This window comes from Balaenoptera musculus, chromosome 21 (genome assembly GCF_009873245.2).
Source record: "Balaenoptera musculus isolate JJ_BM4_2016_0621 chromosome 21, mBalMus1.pri.v3, whole genome shotgun sequence".
Taxonomy (NCBI): Eukaryota; Metazoa; Chordata; class Mammalia; order Artiodactyla; family Balaenopteridae; genus Balaenoptera; species Balaenoptera musculus.
In genome coordinates, this window is record NC_045805.1 from 36,101,085 (window position 1) to 36,127,141 (window position 26,057).

Consider the following 26,057-nt stretch of genomic DNA (forward strand, 5'->3'; position numbering starts at 1 on the left):
TGCTGAAATAGAATTGTTAGGAAACATCCATAGACCGCAACTGCTAAAACTCATATACTTGCCATAATTAGGTTCGGGTCTCTTATTTCTCAAGTAAACTAATGTCCCTTTCTCTATCATTTTAAGTGCAGTGTGAAGAATTCAAGCATACTTCAAGATAACATTAAATATAAGTTTTAAAGTTTTTATATTTATAAATACATGGGAATTGGATTGATAAAAGGCTGTTTAAAAACAAAATTATCAGTACGTATTTTCCAAGAACATAATCAGTGATTTAAAAGAGATGGATGTCATCATATTTGTGCCGTTCTTCATTTTATAAAAAGGGAGATAAATATTGATACTTCTGTGATTTAGGGGGATGGGGAGGGGCAGAAATTAGCTGTGTCAGTAGCAAATTATTTTATGTTTTTTAGGCTTCTGAGAAAGAAACAGTATTTATTGCACAACTTTAGAACAATAAAATTATCTTGCTTAAATTGGACACTAAAATATTTTCAAATTTTTCCATAAAATAAACATACACCAATTATTATTTAAATATACTTTATACAAAGTAAAAAACTGGATGACAGATACATTGAGAATGGCCTCCCTCATATAAAAACTTCATGATACAAAATATTCGAATCATTATAGTTACAAAGAATAAGCTCTGAAACTGCTTTCTAAATGTAGTGAAACTGGGTTGGTTGCACATCTACTAAAATAAGCTGCCATTCTGACAGTTGGGACTATAGGAAAAGAGATTATCATTATTGAACGGAAAAACCCTTTTAACATATAAAAGGGGAAAATTTAAAAATATGCTAAAATAATTTTCAAAGATTCTGAGATCCCATCTTATTTTGTTCTGTACAGTCCTTCCTACCTGTAAGGGTAGGACTCCTACTCACTGTTAAGGAGTACAATCCTACATCAGTTCAACAGCCATTTCTAGGCAAAGAGTCACTTTGTAATATAAGGATAAAAAGTCAAAACATGCTCCCATAGTTTAATGAACAGATAACAAGAAGCATGTTGTTATTTTGCCCCTAGCAAAAAGCAAGATGCCAAGCACCTTTCTCTCCCTTTAGGATCACAGGTTCTTATCCCGGTAGCTGTAAACTAACTAGGTTTACACTATCTGTGGGTTGTGGACGCTTTTTCAGATAAACCTCATGTGTTCCAACTGGGGAAAAGTGTAACACTCCTGGAGTCTGAGATCTGGACCACTGGAGATTAAATGCAGGGAGTTAGGATAAATTCAAAAATTTAGAATTTTATTTCAAGAAAATTCTTATATCAGAATAAAGATTTTCAAGTTTTCAACACGGTGTTATCTTTAAAAGATGAATGCTCGTCGGAGAGCAAGAGACACTACAAAATATTTCATATCATTAGATATGAATAAATAAAACTGCAGTTGAAAAGGAAGTGTGAGTAAAATAGCTCAAAAATAAAATGCACCTTTTCTTCAACCTAAATCCCCCTTCCCCTCACAATCACTTACTGCTGGTTTGTTTGCACAGCACCGGTTTTCACGCCTTGCTGAAGACTGCTGATATATATGGGCTGATGTTTCTGACTGGAAACATTTAGCTCAAGTTTGTACAACTGAGCTTTTATCATACAGACAAAGCAGTAAGACAGTAACAAAATAACAGCGGACAGTATTATCCTTATTATAATGAATCATCTTGTTAGCCAATTTTACCAGGCTGGGCCATCAAACAGAAATAATTCAATGCTGATCAATTTTAGAAAATGGAGCCTTTGTTTTGGGACTTCTTTTTCTTAGTTATTATTAAATAATCAGACAAATACTAAAAAAGGTATGATCGGGTTTTTGCAAGTTCTTTTAAGAAACGTACAGCTGTATTATTTACTCTCTTTTTAAGATGCGGTAAACTATAATATTTGCTGGATTTTTTTTCCCCATTACAAACTTCTTAAATACACACTACAGAATATAAATTTCATGCTTTTGTAGTCTTTAGTTATTAACTCTGTATTTTCTCACCCTGGTTAGAGGGAAAACAGAAAATAAGCTTTCTGTTCACAAGAACTCAGACAGGGGGTGACGGCTCAACCCCAACCTTAGCGCAGTAACTCTGTGCTGACTCCACAGTGTGCCCAGCGTCATCACCAGAGAAAGAGAAATTTAAAAATCCTGTCCAAAGCTGAGCAAAGGAAACAGGGTCCTCACTGGGACAGCAAAGTTCTATTCCTGATTTTTTAAAAAAATCACAGAATGTTTAGAAATAAAGTTTCTGCTATGGAACGAAAGCGATATACTAAAATTTAAAGATACTGTAAAGGTGAGTGAAACTTACGAACGTAAACCCCAAAATAACGGCATGCTGAAGAAAAATAAGATGGAAAACTTCCTTCTAAAAGCTTGGCACTTTCCTCTCCCATTTAGAGAAACATATCTGAGCAGGGGGGTGGGTAGGAGACCAGGGCTGGGACAGTAAATAGAGAACTAAAATTAAAACCTCTTCTCTCATGGGATATAATCCATTTAATAAACAGCTCATGGACTCTGATTTTCATCTATCTTATTTTGCAGGTATATTTCCCAATAATTTTAATTTTACCAAGGTTAGTGTTCATGCCCTGTTTTAAAACTGTTGGATCCTTACTCTGATTTGTGAAATAAAGGGACGGGGAGGGGTGGAGGTGGGGGAGGGTTACCCATCTTAAATCATTTTTAATCTTTCATTGTCAAAACTTTCTATGTTGATTAGGTCTGCTTGCCCTCCTGAAACCCCATGATGCATTCCACTCGCTGGTTCTCTCCACTACTACTAAGTCTTCCTGCTTTTCTTCTTACCAGGCAGAAGCACTCACACTGAGCTCAGACTTCTGTACTTAATGCAAAAACTTAGCACAATGCATGGAGTCATTTCTGTGTATATTCTAATACCTTTCTTCAAGTACGGTTTCTGAGGACAAATGAAAACACCTAAAATAGTCTTTAGGTCAACTTCTTATAAAAAAGGAAATAAGGATTTAAAATCAAACACTGGAATAGAGTTTCTGAAAATTCTTGATTATGTTTAGCTTGATTTAAAGTTACTCATTTGTATTTAATACACAAAACTAAACGAAACCTGAACTTCTAAATAGCAAGTATATGAAATAAAATCTTCTTAATAGGTGACCTATTCAAAACCAAAAACAAACAAATAATCGACCTAATTTCAGTAAATTTTTGCTTTACTGGGCTATGGGCTATGGTGCAAGAAAAAGGCTGGAGGGGAACTTAAATATAATTTGGGGCCAATATGGCAAGTTAGGCAGAGACATTTCATGTTCAAATGAATGATATCTTGCATTTATATAGCACCTTATATAGTCAAAGTGCTTTACAATCATTATTACTTGACAGCCATTCATCAATGTAAATAAACATAGTTTATAATCTGTCAACAAATGTAAGCACTTTGGGGCAACCAAATACCCAAGAGAATCTACTCAGTAGCAAACTCTTAGACTAGTACATAGAATTAAGAAAAAATATGACAGCCACCTGTCATAACATCAGACACAAGAAGTCACTTATTGATCCTAACGACTGATACTAAGATGTTAAGTATTAGGAATTATTGAGAAATAGAAGGTTTTATGTTAAGGAATAAGTAAGACAAATGAGGTGCAAGTCAACAAGGAAATTACCCCAAAGGTAAGGCCACCTATGACTCATAAGTATATAAAAAACACATCTTTTATATACTTTTATATGTGGAGGGCAGTTGCAACGAAATGTCAGCCCATTGCTAGAATCTGATCCTCAGTTACTGTGATATTCCAAAAAAAGAAAAAAAATGAACACACTGCCTGATTTTTTTTCTTCTGTAACTTCTCCCCAAATAACCTAACCAGTGCATTCACTTCTGCCAGCAAATAAGATAGTAGGAAATAATGAAATTCTATTTATGTTTTAAAAATAGTTTCCAAATCTTTGGACAAATTTAATTTCCTATAAAACAATGTGAAAACTCAGTTTTTCCCTCTAAATAGTTCTATCAGGTGCCTTAGGTAAGATCTGATTAGCACCTCTGCCAATGTATTTATGTCTTTGCAAAAAGTGCACTTGCCAACCATTTTACATAGTAAGTATGCAAGTTATTTGAAGTGCATTTGGAAAACAACTGAAAACACAGATTAATACATCATAAAAAGATTAATTCCCTTTAAACAAAGACATTCTTAGAAAGCATGGTAACACAGAGGCACAGTAAAGAATATAAATTGTATATCAATTATTGGCAGAAAATCTAATTCATTACAAAGCCTACACCATTGGGGAAAGGACATTTTCATACAAAGAAAAGTACTACACTAATATACAACACTTTTAATTGGGCATTTAAAAATATTTTGGCACATTAAAAGGAACCAAAAGGACTACAAAATAAAGGACCAAGAAACTAAAACATTATAGATACAGAAGAGAGAAAGTCCTCAAATGAGAAACAACTAAATAGTAACATGAAATACAGACAAAATATAAGCTGGCTGAATTTCCTGAAATGTTATATGTAACAGAAGTATGCTTTGAATGCGGTGTGTTTTTTATTCTAATGGCAGGACTTGTCTACCTTGCTGTGGCTGGCTGGACGTGGCCCGGGTAAGACCTTCTCGTGCTGGTGGCTTGTCTCTGCCTCGCCAGGAATGACTGCCCCGAACCTGTACTAGCAAGTCTGTCTTCTGCCGCCTTTTTATGCAGAGTCATTCCCTACGTAACACGGGAAAAAAGTAATCAGTGAAAAAATAATGGAACACACTCTCACAAAAGAAAATTTCATCGCACAGAATTTGTTACCTGGCGACATAAGGCACAATTAGGAACGTTAACTCTGCTCATGATAGATTAAAATCTTAGAGACATTTAAGTTCCAACAATTAGGTACAAATCTTCTTTTGGAAAAATTAAGGCTTAATTTTCTGAATTTACAATAACCCAAACAATAGATTATTACAGAGATGGATCTTTGGAATACATTATCCACACTCAGTCATACATACTTCCCTTTCGAATCAAATGCATCAAATGATTTTCCAAGAAAAAAAGAGCAATTGATTGGTAGCAGTTGATTCACATGGGGATATGGAAATCAGAGGGTTTAGTTAGAATAGAAAACCACAAAAGCACTTGTTCTTTCTTAGGATGGAAAGTCACACCAGGTATAATACATACCACCACGCTGCTTTTCTTCACAGGCAGACTTGTTAAGGGAAGTTCCTGACGGCTGGCCCACACAGCGGGCCCAAGGAGCGCAGGGGTCCTTCCCGAGGACTGGAGAAGGAGGCCTACCCGCTTAGAAGGGGGATGAGCCCACCTGCCGGGCCCAGGGCACCTGAACAGGAGGGAGAACCTGCGGCGCTCTCTAAACGCGGAGGAGTAAACAGCGAGGACCCTGAGTAGACCCGGAAAAAGGGGTTTCGGTTCTCATTTAATAAGCTAGCGAAGAACCCAGGCCAGAGAAGCAGGAAGAACTGGGAGCGGCGCTTCATCTCACCGGTGATTGGAAGCGAGATGACGGGAGCAAGCGGACGCCGGCAACAGGGAAGGAGGAGAAACAGAGCCAGGGGAGAGGCGGGGCAGGCGCCAGAGGCGCTGGGCAAGCCCGCACGGAAGGCAGAAGGCAAGACAAATCTCCCACCTCCAGTCACCTCCAGGGAACCTGGGGTCATGGCTCTGCGTTTCAAACAGACCCCAATGCACAACATTCTCCAACTTTCCCCATGAGAAAACCCAGGATGTGCTTCTTACTCAGTTTGGAATTAAAGCATTTAAGGATCTGAATAAAATGGACAAATATCTATTGGTAATATTTGTTAATTTGGCTACATAAATTAACAATTATATTTTATTTAAAATATACCTTTTTAACTTTCACATTCTAAACAACTTATTCAAATTCTAGACTCACCTTCAAGATCTCAGTATCCATCATGAGGCCATTCCCTGAGATACTTAATACCTTTTCCCAGCACTCACCATCCTCACTTCCAGTTCGGTTGTCTGGGATGCAGAACTTTCTGAATGTATGTATGAAGCTGTTACCGGCTACCCTATCTGAACATAACTTGTGTGATCCTACTGGGAGTTATTCCTTCACTCTCTGCAGAGCTGAAAACTAGGATTCTTCTTTAATACCACGTCACAGAATAAATCAGCTTTGTTCCATAAGAAACACAATATGTGAAGCCATAAAAATCAATCAGGTATATGAAATCACTAATAAGGACTGAGGGGCAGAGCTCCCAGATTGCTAACATTAACCTTGAAGGAGGACGAAGAGGAAACAATGTGGGTGAAGTCAGGACTAGTTCCCAGAGACCTTCCTTAAATACAGGTTTTTCTTATTTTTTACATTTTAATTTTCAATTAATCTACATTTGTTAACAGTAATGGTACTGTAAACCCAGTATGATTTCCTTTTTTGTTTTTTAAAATTGTGATAAAAATCTTAAATATGTAGTTTTAACCAAGGCAAATATAAATGTGGACATGTCATAAAATTGTATGAAATTTTGACAAAGTTCAAATCACATTATTAGGAGACCTGGGACACGAACCTTTCAGACACAGTATCAATTATAACTGTAAAATGGTATAATTTACAATTGTAATTGTAAAACGGTACTGTGCCAATAACACAACTACAGGGTCAGAGGGGTATGATGAAAGGAATCTGGTCCAACTTCCTATCTCAGGCAGCTAACGCTTTGAAAAGGCAGAGTGGTCTTATTGGGAAGAAGAACAAAGCAGAAAAAGAAGAAAAGGTCTAAGAAAAAAAATACTGAAAAAAGTACAGCATTCTTCAAAATCCATAGCTCTTCATATCCAGAAAAGTCTTACTGAAGCCCAAAATGCTGATAAGCATTTATTTTCCCCCGCAACACGTTTAAGATTTTTTTGTTGGAAAATTCAATTTCAAAACCTTCAGCTGTTCAGGGTCTAAGACCGTGAACATTTACCAAAACCTGAGAGACAGTTAAACTATTTTCATTACAAGTACTGCTCCTGCAAAAGCACTGAAATAGTCCCACAAAACAAAAGCTACTGTATCTGTGTTTAGATATTATTAAAGTCCCTACCCCCCGAGAATAAAATGGTCCTGAGAGACAGAAATCTTTCTATCCTCTAGGACAGGGATAATGACGTGTTCTAGCCCCGTTTACGGTGGTTCCTGTATCTGTTGTTTGGCCCTAAGATCAGCATTAGGGTTTTGTTAGTGTGTGTTAGGACAGTAATTACTTTCAGATTCATTTGGTAGAATTACTTCTACAGTAAAGGGAGTACAATAAATGATACATATTCACTGAATTTTGCAATATGTTTTGACGTGTTATTTTCTTACCATATTGTACCAGGCACTAACAATATATTTCTCCTCCATCTCTCTTTGACTCTTTGTTTTCTCATATTCTTTCTAAAAAGCAAGCACATGTAAGCATGTTAGGATGGAAAATGATTCAACATAAATACAATACTCACAATAAACTATCTAAGTTCGTGGGCACAATTGTACGGTCAGCTCTCTATATCCATGGGTTCCACATCCACGGGTTCAACCAACCCCAGATTGAAAATAGTAAAAAAAAAAAAAAAAATTCAGAAAGTTCCAAAAACCAAAACTTGAATTTGCCACGCATAGGCAACTATTTTTTTTTAAAGTATGGATATCTTTTTTTTTTAAATTAATTAATTATTTTTGGCTGTGTTGGGTCTTCGTTGCTGTGCGCGGGCTTTCTCTAGTTGCGGCGAGCGGGGGCTACTCTTCATTGCGGAGTGTGGGCTTCTCATTGCGGTGGCTTCTCTTGTTGTGGAGCACGGGCTCTAGGCGTGCGGGCTTCCGTAGTTGTGGCTTGCGGGCTGTAGAGTGCAGGCTCAGTAGTTGTGGTGCACGGGCTTAGTTGCTCTGCAGCATGTGGGAATTTTCCCAGACCAGGGCTTGAACCCGTGTCCCCTGCATTGGCAGGCGGATTCTTAACCACTGCGCCACCAGGGAAGTCCCCATAGGCAACTATTTACATAGCATTTACATTGCATTAGGTATTATAAGTAATCTAGAGATGGTTTAAAGCACATGGACGATGGGCTTTGATTTTATGCAAATAACCACATTCACTACTTTCTATGAGGGACTTGTGCATCCATGGATTTTGGTAACTGTGCCTCGTGGATGTTGAGGGACCACTGTGCATAGCAAGGCTTCTAGAATCGAAAATAAAAAAATCAAACGTCTTATCATATTACAGTAAACTACCTCCAATGAATGGAACTGCCGATCCCTTTCGTGGAGCTGATTTTTAAGAGCTTGTATTTCTGGTGCTGCTCCTTGATTTTGTTTAGGATCTAAAGTACGGATAACCTGCAAAAAGTAATAAAAGAAAAACTTTAAAAGTCTCAAACCCAAGGAGTGTAATATCTAAGGAAGCAGTCATTTAAAAAAAAAAAGATAAACCTTATGAGACTCAAAAGTTATCTTACATGGACACTTTAAAATCTGAATGTATAAAATGATATTCAGTTGTTACAATTTTTAATTATATAAAATTTTAAAATTATGTGAAAGAGTCAGTGCTAAGAAGTAATTCTGGCTTAAAATTAATCACACTACAGCAGACACTACTGACAGCAATCTTCCCTTTTCCGTTCCTCTGCCTTGGTTCAGGGGCCTCTGCCTCTGACCAGATGTGCGAGGAGGGAGTGCGTCCCAGTGGTCCACAAGCCTGTCTCTGTGGTCCTTCTCCTCCTTTGCCAGACGCTGGGTTTACACACAGGCTGGTGACACAATTCTAGCTGGCCCACCAGAGGGCTTCTGGCTTTTTGGCTCAGCAGTTTTACCATCAAAAATGATCAACCCTATAGAAAACTTGAAAGAGCAGAACAATAAAAACCCATTTCCTTTAACCCAGATTGACCAACTGCAGCACTGCCACCTTCGTCTCATGACACGTGACCCTCAAGCACTTCAACACGCATCTCCTTAGACTAAGGATATCCTCCCACATCATCTGTAAGAAAGTGAACCTCTCTATAAGTCATCACGATTCAGCCCAAATCCACATTTCCACAGGTGTCCCCAATCCAGGACTGCTGCATTTGGTAGGGAGGTCCCTTTGGGCTCCTTTACAGGAGAACAGCTTCTGGTGTTCCCTGATGCTCCAGTGCCTATTTCTGCTTTCATGATGTGGATTCTCATCCCAAAGTCTGGATTTATCTGATGCCTTCCTGAAGGCGTTACTTAACTTATTCCAGTAACCTCCTTTTCCCTGGGAACTGGAGCTAGGCCAGAAGCCCTGAGCACTGCCGACAGCAAGGCTCATCTGGAGACAGAGGCGGGCCCTTCCGCCGGGCGCAGCGGATTTTGGTAATTAGGCAAGGTGTGGCTGCCACTCATTTCCTACATAGAAAGGTGATTCCCTCTTGGTAACGAGTAAGTAACCTGGGGCAAGGGTGACCTGTTTTGATCAAGGCCTCTTGCTCTTTTTGTCGAAAGACTCCTCGTGTCCTTCAGTGTGAGAGGTCACCGTTCAGGCACTGTATTTTGAAACATCAGCGAAACACAATGAGAAAGTGCAGTGAGAGGCCCGCAGACTCACACTTACACTTTTGGCTTTCTCTAAGTATTTTTTATATCTTTCTTCCATTTGCTTCATTTCCTCTTCTTTCTTCCGTAAAGCTTCTTGTAATTCTTCAATTTTTAAGGCTACCGATGAGACAGTAAAAAATTAAAAATTTTTTAGACCGTAACAACTTTAAAATATTTCAATTGACAAAATAGTAAACAGCTTTGAGAGACAGTTTTGTCTATACTTATATATAAATTTATTTTTTTAAATTCACAATTTTTTTAAACAAAAAGCTTTTCTTAGAAATAAACAAAAACTACACTATGGAAGGGCACAAATTAAAAAGTATTCATGGATGGCTGAAGGGATAAACAAAATGTGGTCTATTTACACAAATAGTTGATTATTCAGCCTCCATTCTGATACACACTACAACATGGAGACATTATACTAAGTGAAAATGAAAGCCATTATGTGAAGTGAAATAAGACAAAAGAACAAATATTGTATGATTCCGCTTATATGAACTACCTAGAAGAGTCAAGTGCATAGGGACAGAAAGCAGAACAGAGGCTACCAGGGGCTGGGAGGAGGGGAGTGGTTAACAGGTAGAGTTTCAGTTTGGGAAGATGAAAACGTTCGGGAGATGGACAGTGTGAATTCGCAACAGTGTGAATGTACTTAACGTGTCACTGAACTATACATTGCGCTGGCCAAAAAGTTCGTTCAGGATTGGCATCGCACAAAAAACCTGAACGGACTTTTTGGCCAACCCAATACTCAAAAATGGTTAAAATGGTCATTTTTATGTTATGTATATTTCACCACAATACTAAAAAAGTAAAAGTCTGTGTCCTGCTCCCACATCCACAGAGAAGAATTAATAAAGTCAAGCTACATACGGGTGTAAATATCAACCAAAGGAAAAGTCTGGCTGACTTACACTGCAATGACACTGTGAAAAAAATTTCATAAAATATGCATTAGCATCCATAGTTAAGGAAAAACTCACAACTAAATTAGAAATTTAAGAAATACTGTAAAGATGATTATATGTGTGTGTGTGTGTGTGTGTGTGTGTGTGTGTGTATACTCTTTCTGTGAACAGGGCAAATTCCTTAATTGCTAGAAAATATAATAGGGCCTATTTCTTAAAAAACCGAATTTTATATAAACTCATCACTAGCGCTAACCAACTGAAAACTATGCTAATTGGGAAAACTCACAGCTGTTGTTAAATCTCGGCTCAAGGTCCTCGATGATGGCTCTCTTCTTCTGCAGCTCATTATTGGCCTCATGCAGCTTCTCTCTGTAACAAAATATATAACACTCTTACCTACTACTGTTTTGCATTTTTTCACTTGAAATGAAAGATATAAATTCTTTCTTTTTGGGATACACTAGCATAGCACACAACTGCTATGAAACAAAGATGAAAAGACTAATCCAACATAAACATATTTTCTAAATGACTAAAAAATAGAGACAAAAATCTCAGTTTGAATAGTAGTCATTCTTTTATATAAACCTGTACAAGAGGTTAGAAATAACTTAATGATCTTTATTGTTTCTAGGAATAAGGATATTGTAAAAATTAAATTTAAAACTTTGCTGAGGTTTTATAATGCAAAACTCTTGTTGCAAAAAAAATGAAACTCCTAACTACACGCCAATAAAAAAGAATTAATGGTACATGCACCCACGTGGAGAGATATAGACTAACGTTGAATAAAGTCAGACACAAAAGGATAATACTATATGATTTCTTTTATATGAAGTTCAGAAAGTGGCAAAACTAACAAAGGGTAATAAGAGATCAGCAGTGGCTAGTCTGGGGATGTAATCAATTAATTAAAAGAGAGAACAAAGAATCCTGGGGTGTTGCTGGAAACATGCTATATATTGATCTGGGCTACCTGCCTATGTAGGAAAACACTCATCAAGCTGTAGACCTAGGAACTCAGGATCTGTATACTTTATTGTAAGTTATATTCCAATATAAAAGAATGAATGAACAGAAGTAAGTTTTTTCCTAGTATTTACATAATATGTGTAATTCTCTATACTATTTAGTGTGGCACTCTAATATGAGAGGGAAAAAAGGCTGCAAAAATTGGAAAATACAGAAAAACACCAAGAAAACAATAGAGTACTTTGTTATGTCTATTTCTGGTCTTTTCTATGCATAATACTTTAATAAATCTTTGTTGAGGGTATACACACACACACACACACACACACACGCAGATATATGTTACACAAAATAAATATATACAGTTTAAATAAGAAAAACTAAGCCCAGTGAAGAAAAAGGTTAAGAAATAGAAATTATCCCAGAACCTTAAAAATCCCATGTGTTCCTATCTCTTTCCCAGTGGTAACCAAAATCAAGAATTTTAACCATTCTCATGATTTTTGTGATGGGCCTCTGTGTATATTCCTGAACACTACATTGCTTAATTTTGCCCTATTTTTACTTTACACATTTATTATACTGTGTGTACGGTTCTGTGACCTCCATCTTTTACTTAACACTCTGTTCTTGAGATTCATTTATGTTCATGTGTTAGCCCAGGTTTATACCTTTTTACTGCTGTACAGTGTTCTATTGTTTGAATATATCTCAATCTATTTATCATTTTATAGTTGGTGATATTTGTATTGTTTCTGCTTTTCTGTGATTAAAAACAATGTTCTTTCTTGTTAAAGACACAACTTGTGAGGATAGAAGTGTGTCCAGACATTACCCAGTGTTCTTGAGCTCCTATGTTGTTTCTACTTCTGGCCATGAAGGGATGGATAACTGTTACTGGACCTGCTCTCTTGCTAATAACAGGTAGGAAGCTGGGCAAACTATGTAAAACAACTGTTTCAGAAAGTGGACAATAGGAAGTACAAGATTCTGATCCTCAGAGAAAGAAAACAAGAGTGGGAGCCCCTGTGAGCTCTCTGGCTTTCTGTCTGCAGTCAGGAGGAGATCACAGGAAGGGTGTGCCCGTCCCACTGAGCTGAGGATGAAGAGATTAGAACGTGGGGAGGCAGATGCGGCTAGAATTTTTGGAGCACAGAGTAAGAGATGAAAGAGCTAGGTAAGAAAAGATCACCACAAATTGGCATATGGGTGCGCTTAAGTGTTTGGATTAATACTAAATTGCATGTTTCTAGGAATGGACACCACAAGGTTTGTCAAGGGACAACTACAGAAGAATGAAAAATTACTGGGGCGCTGAGAGGGGAAAATCCCGAAAGTTCACACATTTGAGTTCCAACTAGTCAGAGTTGTGTTCTCACTGAAACTGAGACGTTTGGTAGGGACCTCGAAGTACAGAGCTTTTCAACTGGGGACAATTTTGCCCTCTTGGGGCTGTCTAGAGATAATGTTGATTATCACAACTTAGGAGGGTGTTACTGGCTTCTAGTGGGGAGAGGAAAGAGACACTGCTGAATATCCTACAATGCACACAACCACCGCCTACAACAACAACAAATCATCAGAGGGAAATGAATAATAACTAAATAAACCACCTTATAGTCACTTTTTAAAAATAAATGTTTGAAACTGACAAAAAAACCCCCAAAACCCCAATGTTCTTTCACCCTTTCTTCTAAATGTCTCCTGGTAAACATGGACCACAGCATCTCTAGGAATCTAGGGTATACACAGAAACGTAGAATCAATGGGTCACAGAATATATGCATGTTGCAGTTTACTAAATAAACTGATGTATATCCCTACCAGCAGTGGATGAGAGTTAGCAGCACTCAACATCTCTGGCAATACTTAGTATGTCTGATTCTTAAATTTTACCAATTTGTTGTGTGTAAAATAGTCTCGTTGTAGTGTTAAATCTGCATGGTCATTCATCTTTTGAGATGTCTGTGGGCTCTGTGGTAGGTTGAATTGTGTCTCTGAAAAAGATATGGTGAGGTCCTAAGCCCCAGAACCTGTGAATGTGACACTATCTGGAAATAGGGTCTTTGCAGATGTACTTAGTTAAGATGAGGTCATACTGGATCAGGGTGCGCCCTAATCCAGTTACTGGTGTCCTTATAAGAAGGCCACGTGAAGATGGAGAGAGAGATTGCGTCTATACACCAAGGAACACCAAGGGCTGCTGGCAGCCACCAGAAGCTAGTAGAGGGGTATGGAACAGATTCTCCATTAGAACTTCTAGAAAGAACCAATCCTGCTGATACCCTGATTTCAGACTTCCAGCCTCAAGAACTGTTAGAGAATAAATTTCTGTTGTTTTTAGCCTTGCAGTTTGTGGTAATTTGTTATGGCAGCCACAGGAAACTAATACAGGCCTCATCTTCACTAATAAACTCTTTTTGATGAAGACTTTTACCATGTAAATGAACACAGAACAATGGTCAGACAGTAGTTTTATGAAACAACAGGTATTCTATTTTCTGCAATTAAGGGATGGGAAATGAAAAAAGGACAGAATTCAACACTAAATTCTCACTGCAGGTAACCTCACAGTGGCTGGAAGGTGACAGGTGCTATTCTAGTATTTTAAGAACCTGCCCAGTGTTAGACTTGCCCTAGGAGAGTCTCACTTTCCCATATAAGAAAGGAAAGAAAGAAAGAAAGAAAGAAAGAAAGAAAGAAAGAAAGAAAGAAAGAAAGAAAGAAAGAAAGAAAGAAAGAAAGAAGAGAGGAGGAGGAGAGGAGAGAGAGAGGAGAGGAGAGAGAGGGAGGGAGGAGGAAGGAGGAGGGAAGGAAGGAGGAAGGAAGGAAGGAAGGAAGGAAGGAAGGAAGGAAGGAAGGAAGGGAAAGAAAGAAAGAAAGAAATTGGATAGCATGCAGCAAACTGCCAGACTACAGAATTCTTCCCAATGATCACTATGGTACCCAGGATGTCTGTTTACCAGAGTCTAACCCTGTAACGCTCCACCAGGCTGGCAATCCACGGGCACCCACACTCAATGTCTGCAAGGACAGAGTTTTGCCAGAAAGTGATAGGAAGGATTACAGCAGTTACTGGGTGCAAGAAAAATTTCAAAACACTCCTAACATTGTCAACCTCACATACGGAAGAAGATTTCTTCTTCATGAGAAAACAACTGTAATATTTAAAAATTTAATCTTTTAGATCAAAAAGTCATGTTCAGGTATGTTTGCAATTCAAGGAAATGTTTGAAAATCTGCTACTGATAAGCTGAATAATACTTTAAAACATTTACATAAAAAGGAAGCTTCAGCTGGCCAGACTCTAGAGCTGGAAAATTCAGCCCGCGGCCCGTTCCTGCATAGAAAGCTTGGTTGGGACAGTCACAGCTCTGGTTTACATACTGTCTGTGGCCGCTCTCGAACCTCAGAGCTAAGTGGTTGTGACGCAGACCACCGTTTGCCAAGCCTAAAGCAACTACTCTCTGTTCCTTATAGAAAACACTTCTGACTGCTGATCCAGAGGGTCCCACAGTCCTACCTGGGGTCGTAAACACTATCGTGAAGATATAAAACCCTGGACTCTCACTTGAGAAAACAGTTCTAACGCAGTCATTGTTTTGACTTGAGGACCTGGGGTGAAGATGACCCTTTAGATACCATTAATGTCTCTTATAATCTTCTATACCTTCAGGGCCACCCATGCCGCTGCCTAGATACTCTGTAACCACCAACACAAAACACTGATGTTTCACTGGACAATGTAACAATGAGCCTCAGTAGCTTTTATACTTACAGATGTTCTTCAAGCTTCTTTTTTAGAAGAACTGACTGAAAATGGAAAATAAAAAAGTTTATTACTTAACATTTTAACTAATAAATTAACTAATTAAAAAAAATTAAGAATACAGTAGTAAATAACTCTGAGTGAGCCCTCAGTAAGTTCTCTGGTCAAAGAGCTGAAAATACACAATGTACCCAAGTTTATTTCTCTTTGATAAGGGAGACAGCAGCCTATAAGTGATAACAACAATCAGTATAAAATACCCATAAACTGTATGTCTGAATTCTCTATTTATAGTCAGGGAAATGAATAAAAAAGCCACTTACGTACAGACCTAATATTCCTGGATGCAATAGGCAGGTAGAACTCTAATAATAATAGACTGTCCCTAAGACACTTTTTATCTGCTATATTTTCCTTGCATCATGGGATCAACTTCTGTAAACACTTACTGAATTAACCAGAAGTTTCTGATATGCACAGGTTGCAAATAGTTTATGTGACAGGATAGGAACGTGAAAGATGGGATATGCACAGCATTTAATATGCTGGAGAATGCAGCTTTGACTGGGTATTTAAAAAAAGAGTCTCCTGAGAAGCAGGAGATCAGAACTGACCTAAAATAAACAAAGAATAACGGCATTCCATACAGGACCGCCAGGTTTCATAATTAAACTCAACGCTTGTAGGGTACACATTACTAATGAATTCTGTGAAACAGTTCATGTTGAGATAAATAGTTACATAATTAATTCAGCCAAACCCAAATAACACGGACTTAGGAAACAAACTGTCCAACCAGTCAAGAGCAGCCCGGAGGGGAACATACCCGTCACACCGGGCTCTTCCATTTTCAGTCCCCTGACTTGATAGTGACTACTGTCATCGCTTATTCGAACCCATTCTGACACAGCTCTGGAATATTCAAATGCACTTTTTCGCTGAGTATGTCAACTACAGCTAGGTTAGTGGACCACGATGTCCTCTACCACTGCTTCCCCCAAACATAGAGAAAGATGATAACCCTGGTGACTTTTTTTTTCAATAAATTTATTTATTTTATTTATTTATTTTTGGCTGCATTGGGTCTTTGTTGCAGTGCGCGGGCTTCTCACTGCGGTGGCTTCTCTTGTTGCGGAGCATGGGTTCTAGGTGTGCGGGCTTCAGGAGTTGTGGCGCGTGGGCTTCAGTAGTTGTGGTGCACGGGCTCAATAGCTGTGGCTCAAGGGCTAAGAGCACAGGCTCAGTAGTTGTGGCTCACGGGCCTAGTTGCTCCGCGGCCTGTGGGATCTTCCCGGACCAGGGCTCAAACCCGTGTCCCCTGCATTGGCAGGTGGACTCTCAACCACTGTGCCACCAGGGAAGTCACAACCCTGTTGACTTTTGATTACTGCTCGTTCCTTCTCCAGTACAGAGGGTAAAATGAAACTACTTTAAAAAACACCTCAGCTTTAATTGTGCATTTCTGTCTTGATTAGGCTCTAAGCAAGATTAATTTTTAAATGTGAGATAATATGTAATAAAATGATTATGTAATGAGCAGTTAATATGCCAGGCACTCACTAAAGTCTGTCATGTGCACTGTCTCATGTCAACCTCACAGCCGTGAGTGACACCAGCCCCATCTCATGGCTGAGGGAGGTGAGGCTGGGGAGGCACCCAGGAGCTTTCCAGAGGCAGATCCCAAATTACAACCCAGGCCTGCCAGACCCCGGAGTCCATGCACAGTCCTCACCTCCAGTGAAGCCTCTCCAGTGGAAGACTGTTACTCTCATAAAATGTGGCAGCAGGAGGCCAGACTGTGACAGCAAGCTAGCTTTAAAATACTTTATAAAAACAAACTAGTTATAACAATGGGGGTAGGAGTGGATGGGAAATAAAAGGAGCAGAGTTCCTTTTAGCCTGACCTGTTAGGTTTTTGATATCCTTTAAGTATCTTAATTGTAAAGGGCATAAACCTGTAAGTAATATTGGTATATTCCTTTTGCATAAAACTCCTGTTAATTTAAAATTTCAACCACATCAACTATGATGGCAGATAATGTATAAATCAAAAAACTCTTCAATATATAGAAATGAATAGGAAGCCATACTTACAATAGCCTTGAGCAGAAACCATGCCAAGAGACAGAGAGGACATATTAGTATGAAGCAAACACAGCAGCCAATAGAAGGAACGATTTAGTAATTCATGAACAGAAGTAAAAGACACGCATTTTTTTTCAAAAATGTACATTTTTCTTTCTTCTATGGTCTCCTCATCCTGTCTTGTTCTCTGGAGTTTTATACACTGTGGCTAGCTCAAATTATCCATATGCCTGGATATAACAATGCTTTTCTGCTTCCATGCTAAAAATAAATGACATAAAAATAATAATAAAAATGTGCAAATCATGCTACTCTGACTTAAGGTCACATGAAAGGACTGTGCTTTTGATAACAGAAATGGGCAGAAATTACGTTGTTCTTTAGAGAGGATCAATTCCATTTGGCAGGTTGCTCTGTGCATTACACATTCCTGAGAAGCAACACTGTAGGTTGGGTGAAAAGAGAGGAGACAACAACACTGAACACCTGCTGTGGGAAGAACCACATGTCGTGGATCACACTTTTCTCCACATTATGCTGAGCCCACCTTCAGAATGAGGAAAGTTTCTATCTGAATCTTTACAGAGAAAACAGCTCTGAGAGGATTTTCAAGAATTTAGAGCAACACATCTCATTAGCATCTGAGCAGTCAAATAAATTGACTAATTTATGCAAATAGTACTTTTAGGCCTGGCGACTCATTTCTGAAATATGGCCTCTTAAAGCAATGACACAGCATATTTAATCAGATTTGATAGCCACAGTGATACCTAATCAGGCTATGTAAAAAATTTTTTACAGAATAAATACCTTTCTGTATGTTTAAATATAAGTAAGAACAGCAAGTATAATGGTTTTTATACTCTTAACACTAAGGTTGAGTGGATACTGATGTTTGCCATTTTTACTTCCTAGGATCTGCACACCCTTCCCCTCTCTACCATAACAAATCAACAGAAAGTCTCCTCAAAGTTTTCGAGACCAAATCGAAGTCTACGTTTACCTCAGTTTAAGGGACCTAGTGATTTCACTGAACTAAGAAATGTTACCCGCTTTGGTTCACTGCTAAGACCCTCTTAGTTTTACTAGTATTTTCATACACGAATGGTGGTTTTGCTTGTGATTTAGCATTCTGGATAAAGGTATGCTTGAAAGTAAACCATGGTATTTCAAACTAGTTCCATTTTAATAAGGGGATGATGTGGTTTAAATGTTGGTGAGAATTTTAGGAACTGGGAATCCACGTGGGGATCTAAGAAGAACTACCAACACATCAGAGGATGAATTACAGCCCGTCATCTCAGAGAGCACGCTGCCAGCATAAGCCAGATGGATGCTTAAGAAACTCATAAAATTAGGTCACCAGTGAGCTTTTTATACCTCACACTCTCAGGTTTTAAGTAATATGCTGTTTTGTTTTTACACCCTCTTACATTCCTAAGGCTGGACGGAACTAGATGTGTCTACAGTTTTGAATGTTGAGTGCCCCAAATGACTCTAACAATGAAAACAACCAAATAGGTTTATACTCAAAAGCCAGAGTTTATAGCCAATTACTCTGGCAAAAGGAAAAAAGTTACCAACTGACTGAAGCAAAGATTAAACTTCAGTTGTCATCCCCTCTTCACACTAGTTCTGAGCACTTTTACAGGTGCAGCTCTATTGTATGCAGCTCATTAAATGTAAGAGATCTGCAAAACATGACTGATTTACGCCTGCATCAGGGGCTGACTACTACGAGCTGCCTCAGCTCCCTGTGAGGGGCGGTGAGCAAGGGGAGGTGGCGAGGACCCCGTTCCCGCCTCGGCGCACTTACTCTTTTCTAGGTGAGTGCCCGCCAAGCAGGCGGGGCTAGGACAGAGGGGCAGAGTGCTAAGGGGATATTAAAATAGGGCAGTGCGCTTATATTTGAGAGAGAGAGAGAGAGAGAGAGAGCGTGCGCGCAAGCGGGGGCAGGGGAGTGTGTGTGTGTGTGTGTGTGTGTGTGTGTGAGAATGTGCGTGTGAGTATGTGAGTGTGTGTGTGTATGTGTGTGGCGGGGGGGCAGGGGGAGAAAGAGGGATTCATAAACCTAGAGATGGTAGGATTTTAGAAATGGCATTATTTTCTTAAAATCAATTTTACAACAAACACTGCTACTTGAACATGCTAAGCTTCTATCAGCATTTTTTTTTTTTTTTGACCAGAGGGAAAAACCTATACTCTGAATACTGAGGTGAGCACATGTAAAACATAAAACCCCAATTAATTCTTTAGCTGATAACTACAAGTGAACTTCTAATTCCCAGCAGGGTGAATCTGAAAGAGACAATAAAGTACTGTCTGGTCCTTTTTATAAGGAATGTTAGTAAAAGGAAAACACTGTTTCTTTTCTATAACCACTAAAATTACAATTATTTTGATACAGACCATCAAATAAAAAATAAAAGTTATAGCTTTTCTTAACGTTATGAAACTGTTGGACCGTCACTGGTACACATTAAGACTTACATCTTCTGCCTTTGAGCCTTGATCCTGTAAAGATTTTTGCAATTCTTCGACTTGTGACTGTACTTCCAGAAGTCTTTGATTCACCAGCCTAGAAATCAAAGGTACACTAATTTTTCAAGTTCTGACTAAACTTATGCCTTTTGCCTTAGGTTTTCACATTGGTTAGAGAAACAGTATAATTAGAAAAACAAAGTCTCATGTTATAGTCATAGTAGCTCACTTTTCTGGTTGTTTTTTGTACTGCTTACAATTTCTATGACGATATCCAATGCAGTGTTTTGGTGGACACACGTTGTTGAGCTGGTGCAGTTATGCACATATATTTATCTGAAATTCACTTCACTATAGGTTTATTCAAACTGAGTGTCAGGCACCACGCTCAGCACAGTGTTAACAGACCCTAGCACTCGAGGAATTTAGTGGGGAGGGAAAATGTAAAGAAATAAAATACGAGCTAAATACTTCAACACAGCACACAGAGATACACAGAGGAGTGACGGCTGCTCAAAGAAGCTAGGACTGCACCTAACTGGGTGGAGGAGTTGGGCTTCATGTGAATGGAGACCAGACAGTAAATAAAACACTTATGTGGTTAAGAGTGGAAAGGGGATTCAAGACGGAGAATTGAGCATGTCCGAAGCACACAGAAAGGGAGCGGGTACGAAGAGTTCAGGAACTGTATGGCTGAAGACCAAGTTATGAGGCGAAGGAAGGCTGGAGATGAAACCAGAGGACAAAAGGTGAGGCTGGGACACCCCTCTGAGAGATGCAAATGTATTTTTATTTATCCTATCATCGGGCCTAAAATTTTGTTGGGACGGGAATAGCCCAGCCAGCCTTTAAAAATGCTGATTCTGGAGCTCAATCTCCATAAATTCTCTAGATCACTGGGATGCAACATTCAGGGGACCAGCAGGTCTTGGACGATGTGGAAGGGATCAGACAGTGTTTCAGAAAGATCACACTGGTGTGAAAGTGGAGGAGACCGTCTGGGAAGCCCCACCGGGGCCGGCACAGTGATCACGCCTCCCCCTGAAACAGAAAGGGGCAGAGGCGGGGTGCACGGAAAATGCAAAGGAATACAAGGAGCAAAAAGTAACTCAGGAATCCGGTCTGAGCTACCAAGGACCATTTACTGAGAAAGGGAATACAGCAGGAGCAGGCTGAGAAAGAAGCACAAAGGACTTCATTTGGTATTTGTCGAAAATGAAGTGATGAGAGATGCCTGTCGAACAGCGGGACACCCGCACCTGAAGCCCAGCGGGAGGCCCGAGCCGACCCTCCAGACCCAAGAGCCCTTCGGCAATGACTGAAGCCACGAGCGTGAGTAACAGTGGCCAGAAAGAACGTGAACCAGCTCAGAGGGGCCACGGCAGACCGCCAAGCAAAGGGCAGAAGGAGGAGCCTCGCCCTGGACAGTAATCCAAGGACCGGGAGAGACACAAGTGAGGGCTGTTCCTGGAACTGAGAACAAGTCTGAGCAAGGGGAAACGACCCACAAGGAAAACAGCGAAGAGGCGAGGAGAGACAAAGTCCTAAATGCTCCCACTGCGCTGGCTAGTAAGTACTTGAGTAAAAGCCAGACTGCTCCCAATTAAGGACAAAACAGGGCAATGAATATTTAGAATCCAAATAGCCAAGAAGTTCAGTAAGAAATTTTTTTTACTCAACAAGTTACAAGAAATTCTTACTGTAAACCTCTAGGTTCTGTAATTTAGTGAGAATCACAGTAAAAAGGCAATAAATCTATAATAATAACTGATGTTTTTCACACAAAGGAATCTTTTTTCACTCAGTGAAAGAATTATCTGAAAACTCATATTCAATATGGAACAGAGGTACATAAGTATGTTGCTAACTGTAACTTTGTTTAATCTTCTCAGGAAGCAATATGAAAAATATATCAAACTGTAAGACCATTTCAACTATCCATCTTAGACATTTTTGAAATTATTCAGTCAAAAAACATTGTTACTAGGTGGAGACCATCGTAAATGTCATAAAACGTAGTCTAACATATCGATTAAAGCATGGAGCGTACACGTACACACACATGTATGAACCTATAAAAATATATGTAAATATATACGAAAAAATTTCAACTACAAAATAAATGAGGATTATAATGCTGACCTCATGGGGTTGTTTAGAAAACTAAGTGAGATGATATATAAAGGGTGTGCACATAGCAGGTGCTCTGCAAATGCCTCTACTTTCTTTCTCCCCCTTCAAGGGTTTAGTTAATCAACATTTTAATCCAAGTCTAATTACATATAGTTGTCAAGGGGGTGTAGGGAGAGGGTGAGCTTGAGCTTGAGATCACAACCTACTCTGAGAGGGAAGGGAAGGAGATCACATGTGCTTCCAGAGAGCTCCCCAAGCTGTTCCGATACGGCTCCACTCTCGACCCTTCATGCCTCTCCTTACATTGCTTGAGGGTCAACAGGTATTACAGATTTTAACAAATACCAACTTGTTGGGAAAACTAACTGGAAAGGACTTTGGAGGTTTACTACAAACCTCTCCTTCTAAGGTGACATACGGTGGTGAGCAAATTGTATTTAAGGTCATACAGTTACGGGACTAAGTAGAACTGAAACTCTGCTTTCTTGGTGCTAACCCAGTGCTGTCAAAGAGTAAGAGGTTAAGGTACAGACCAGGTAAGGTAAACACTTATTAAACTCAGTAAGAACAAACTTATGATACTTCACTTAAGAGAAAAGCATCCTGTGAGGAGAAGACAGGGAAAAAAACGTTTTATAAATGTGGCAGAAGATAAACTGGCAAGAAAGAGGTTAAGTAGAGGCTTTGGAGTCTGGTAGCCTGGGTCTCAGCCCAAATTCCTACATGTGTAAAACTTAAATAAAGTAAGACCACATGCTTAAAACACTTAGCACAATGTTTGGAACAACACTGGAACATGTTTGGAACAGCAGTTTAATAAATGTTAGCTGCTCTGATTACTAGTATTACTGGTACAGATCATAATACCCACAGATGGCTAAAATCTAAAGGTAAGTTATCATCAGTGTTGTAATTTAATAAACAAACACAGCTGTAAATAACAGGGATTTAGGAGGTAACCAGTCATCTACACGCACGAGTCCTCTACGAATGACAACTAGCTGTTCTATTTTGAAGGAGAAAGAGTAATAGCTGTAAGATCTGTGAAAAACAAGGCAAAGTGTTACAGAAAATGTTGTAGGTGTTGATTCACTGATAAGAAATTAGTGTTGGGAGAAGGCTCTCCCCACTAAGATGCTAAAAGACAGTGGAGGCCAAGGATGAAGGGGGTAACTCAAGGTGCTCTCACCACGGGCTCTGAATGATTGCCTGCTGTTTTCTACAACTCCCATTCCTCCTCCTTCTCTTTTTCCACTTTTTCTAAGTATTTTTAAAAAGTATTCATTATCTATGCTCCTAAGAATTGATATAAAAATGTCTCCTTATGTTTATGCTTAATTATGCTCTAATAATCACCCTGGTATTTACACTGTTTGCTGATTCTCCCTCAGCAGCTTTAAAAATTAAAGTTACAGGAAGAAGGGGAGGATATGTACAACTATCATAACAATTTTGACTCTCAAGACTGACTCACACCTGGGAAATGTCAAATCAATCAGGCAGAATAAGCAAAGAATCTGTAATATCACATAAACTGTGAAACTATTTATAAAATTGTCAAATCCCTCACAAATGAAAGAATATCACAGCTCTAAGAAAAAGAAAAGACATCATATGTCTGGTATTTAAGAAACATTTCCAAAAAGGAAAGGAATCGGAAGATTGTCACCATAAAATATAAAAGTAGCCCTTGCCAGAGTAAGCTACTGGTTTAAAAGTAGTTTGGACAAACTGCCTACTGCAATACTCTTAAAACTTACAAGCAGAAAAGTGATGTTCTTGTTAAATTTGCAGATTCTAAATTCTCAAAATAATTGAATTGTTCACATGATGGATGACTTCCTATCAGAGTCTCAAGAAATAACAGATTAAAAAAAAAAGCCCTATCAATTGAATCATGATGCATCCTACTGTTTTCCTCATACCAGTCAATTCTTTGAAACATTAGCTTGTAAAAACAGGGCAAACTCTACTAATATGAGCATGACTATGAAGTAAAATTGTCTCGAAAGACTGTGAATAAATCATGACTTTTTTAATCCTCTAGTTTTAATTAGTGATTAGAAAGGGAAAATGGTAGGACTTTGGTATCATTTTGCCAGAAGAGCTAAAGACGGGAATGCTATTACAGAGAGACAATACTTTTGGGCAAATTTGCCCGTAATTGGAAAAGTGGAAAAAAGTACTCTTGAAATGAAATGGAGTAACACACTTTCACTTTTCAAACCACAACTCAAACCTTTGTTTAAGGGAATCAAAATCAAGGTGAATAGAGAAAACCTGGGTCTAAGCTGCCGCCACGCGCCTCCTACCTGTTCTCTGTCTCCAGTTCATTCTTGCGTAGGCTGGCATCATCTAGAAGGCTCTGCAATAAGGCGATTTTTTCATTGTCTGAACCCTCCTGGTTAATTTTTAACATCTTATTCTCATGCTGAAGACGAATAAGTTTCTCCCTGAGAGCGGAAGAAAAACGGATTAACATAGTTATCAAAATCCAGCTACGTACTGTTATAGATTTAATACATAGAACAGAAATGAAAAACAAAGTACCTGGAAAGAATTTAGCTCCTGTTGTAACTGGCTGAGACATTACATTTCAGGTCTTAAGCACTTTCTTTTTAGAATGGACAATCTGAAGATAACAGAATCTCCAAATAGCATGACTTGTAATGAATGAGGTTTCAAAATCCTATTTCCTTTCTGATTTAAGCATTTAAGCTGTGAATGATTTAAGCATTTAAGCTGTGAATGCACCTATGTATTTGTTCTTTGGTTCTCATCAGCAAAACATCATCTCTAATGCTATGCTCTTACATTACCAATAATTTGGTGGCAAGATGTAACATTCAATGAAGAATGCCTTCAGGACATGCAGTCCATCCATTCCTGTAGATACGGTAGAACTGTAGTCTTGTAACAGGACAGATTATCAGAGCCAGGTTACTGGACTGCATTGTTTGGGGCTCTTTGTGTGATGCCAAAAGCTTACACTGAGGGATGCTAAAAGCAACAGCCACACAAAACTGGCCACTACGAATACTGCAGGGATGATATAATTGAACATTAATTCACATGACGATATCATTGAAGATGTACGTCTTAAAGATAGAATTCATCCTTTATGTTAGAGAGGGTCATCTCTAGAGGGCCGCATGAAGAAGATATTACTATCCATACCAGATGCTATGGAAAACTGTGCTTCTCATGGAAAAAGAAAAAACAAAAGCGAAATATCAAACACACACAAACATTCTGCTCTTATTTTGTAAACACTGTAAACCTTATAAAGTACTTTAACTTTTGCTATTGAAAAGATGAGAGTCAAATCTGTAGCCCCAACTCAAGCAGTTACACAGAACTTGATATATTTTGTAAATTGAAAAAAAATGACTTCATCATATTTGTCAATTACAAAGTCAAACAAGCTCATTGTAGGGTGAAAAAAAGATAAATGAGAAGAAAATACAAACCCTCCATAACCCTGCAGTGCAAAATAATTACTGCTGAAATACAGCCTTCTAACTTTATGCATACGTACAAACATGCAAACACTTGTAAAAATGAATCTCACAGTACCTTTTACATTGGTATCTGCTATTTACACTTAACTTCTCACAATCTTTTCATATCATTAAATTTTATACTTTAATATTTTAAATGACATGTTAAAATATATAGACGATCATTATTTAATTCATGCCCAGTTATTGGGCACTTAGATTATTACCAATTTTGAACCTTAACATGTTATTAATGATTCGCTTTATAAATATCCTTTTGTGTATATCCTTGGGTATTTCCTCAGAATTAATTCTCAGGAAAGTAATTTTTCTGTCAAAAGATAGGCACATTTTTTAGACAACATACACATTCTGCCAAACTGCTCAAAAGAAAAGTTGTACAACCACAAGAAAAAAAATTTTTTGGTAATTATGTGTGGTGATGGATATTAACTAGACTTAATACAGTAATCATTTCACAACATACATACATAGCAAATCATTATGTTGTATACCTAAAGCTGTTACACAGTTATATGTCAATTATATCTCATTTGAAAAAGATTGTATCACTTTAATCTTTTACTCCTAGTTTATGAGG

General features: G+C 38.5%; 1 protein-coding gene across 3 annotated transcripts in view; it reads right to left on the bottom strand.

Moving 5' to 3' along the window:
* Window positions 1–26,057, bottom strand: part of HOOK3 (hook microtubule tethering protein 3) — a 113,602-nt gene that overhangs the window by 16,642 nt on the left and 70,903 nt on the right. Inside the window, exons 15-23 of one of the 3 annotated variants that reach the window (XM_036838756.1) lie at window positions 24,269–24,409; window positions 19,833–19,920; window positions 17,352–17,357; window positions 15,267–15,301; window positions 10,803–10,885; window positions 9,613–9,713; window positions 8,268–8,372; window positions 7,359–7,430; window positions 3,384–4,726 (exon numbers count right to left, since the gene is read on the bottom strand). In XM_036838756.1, the coding sequence (XP_036694651.1) occupies window positions 4,586–4,726; window positions 7,359–7,430; window positions 8,268–8,372; window positions 9,613–9,713; window positions 10,803–10,885; window positions 15,267–15,301; window positions 17,352–17,357; window positions 19,833–19,920; window positions 24,269–24,409 (772 nt within the window). In that variant the 3' untranslated portion in view covers window positions 3,384–4,585. Of the gene's footprint in view, window positions 1–3,383; window positions 4,727–7,358; window positions 7,431–8,267; window positions 8,373–9,612; window positions 9,714–10,802; window positions 10,886–15,266; window positions 15,302–17,351; window positions 17,358–19,832; window positions 19,921–24,268; window positions 24,410–26,057 lie in introns of those variants that run through there. The other 2 variants (XM_036838755.1, XM_036838757.1) reach the window with 2 other exon arrangements.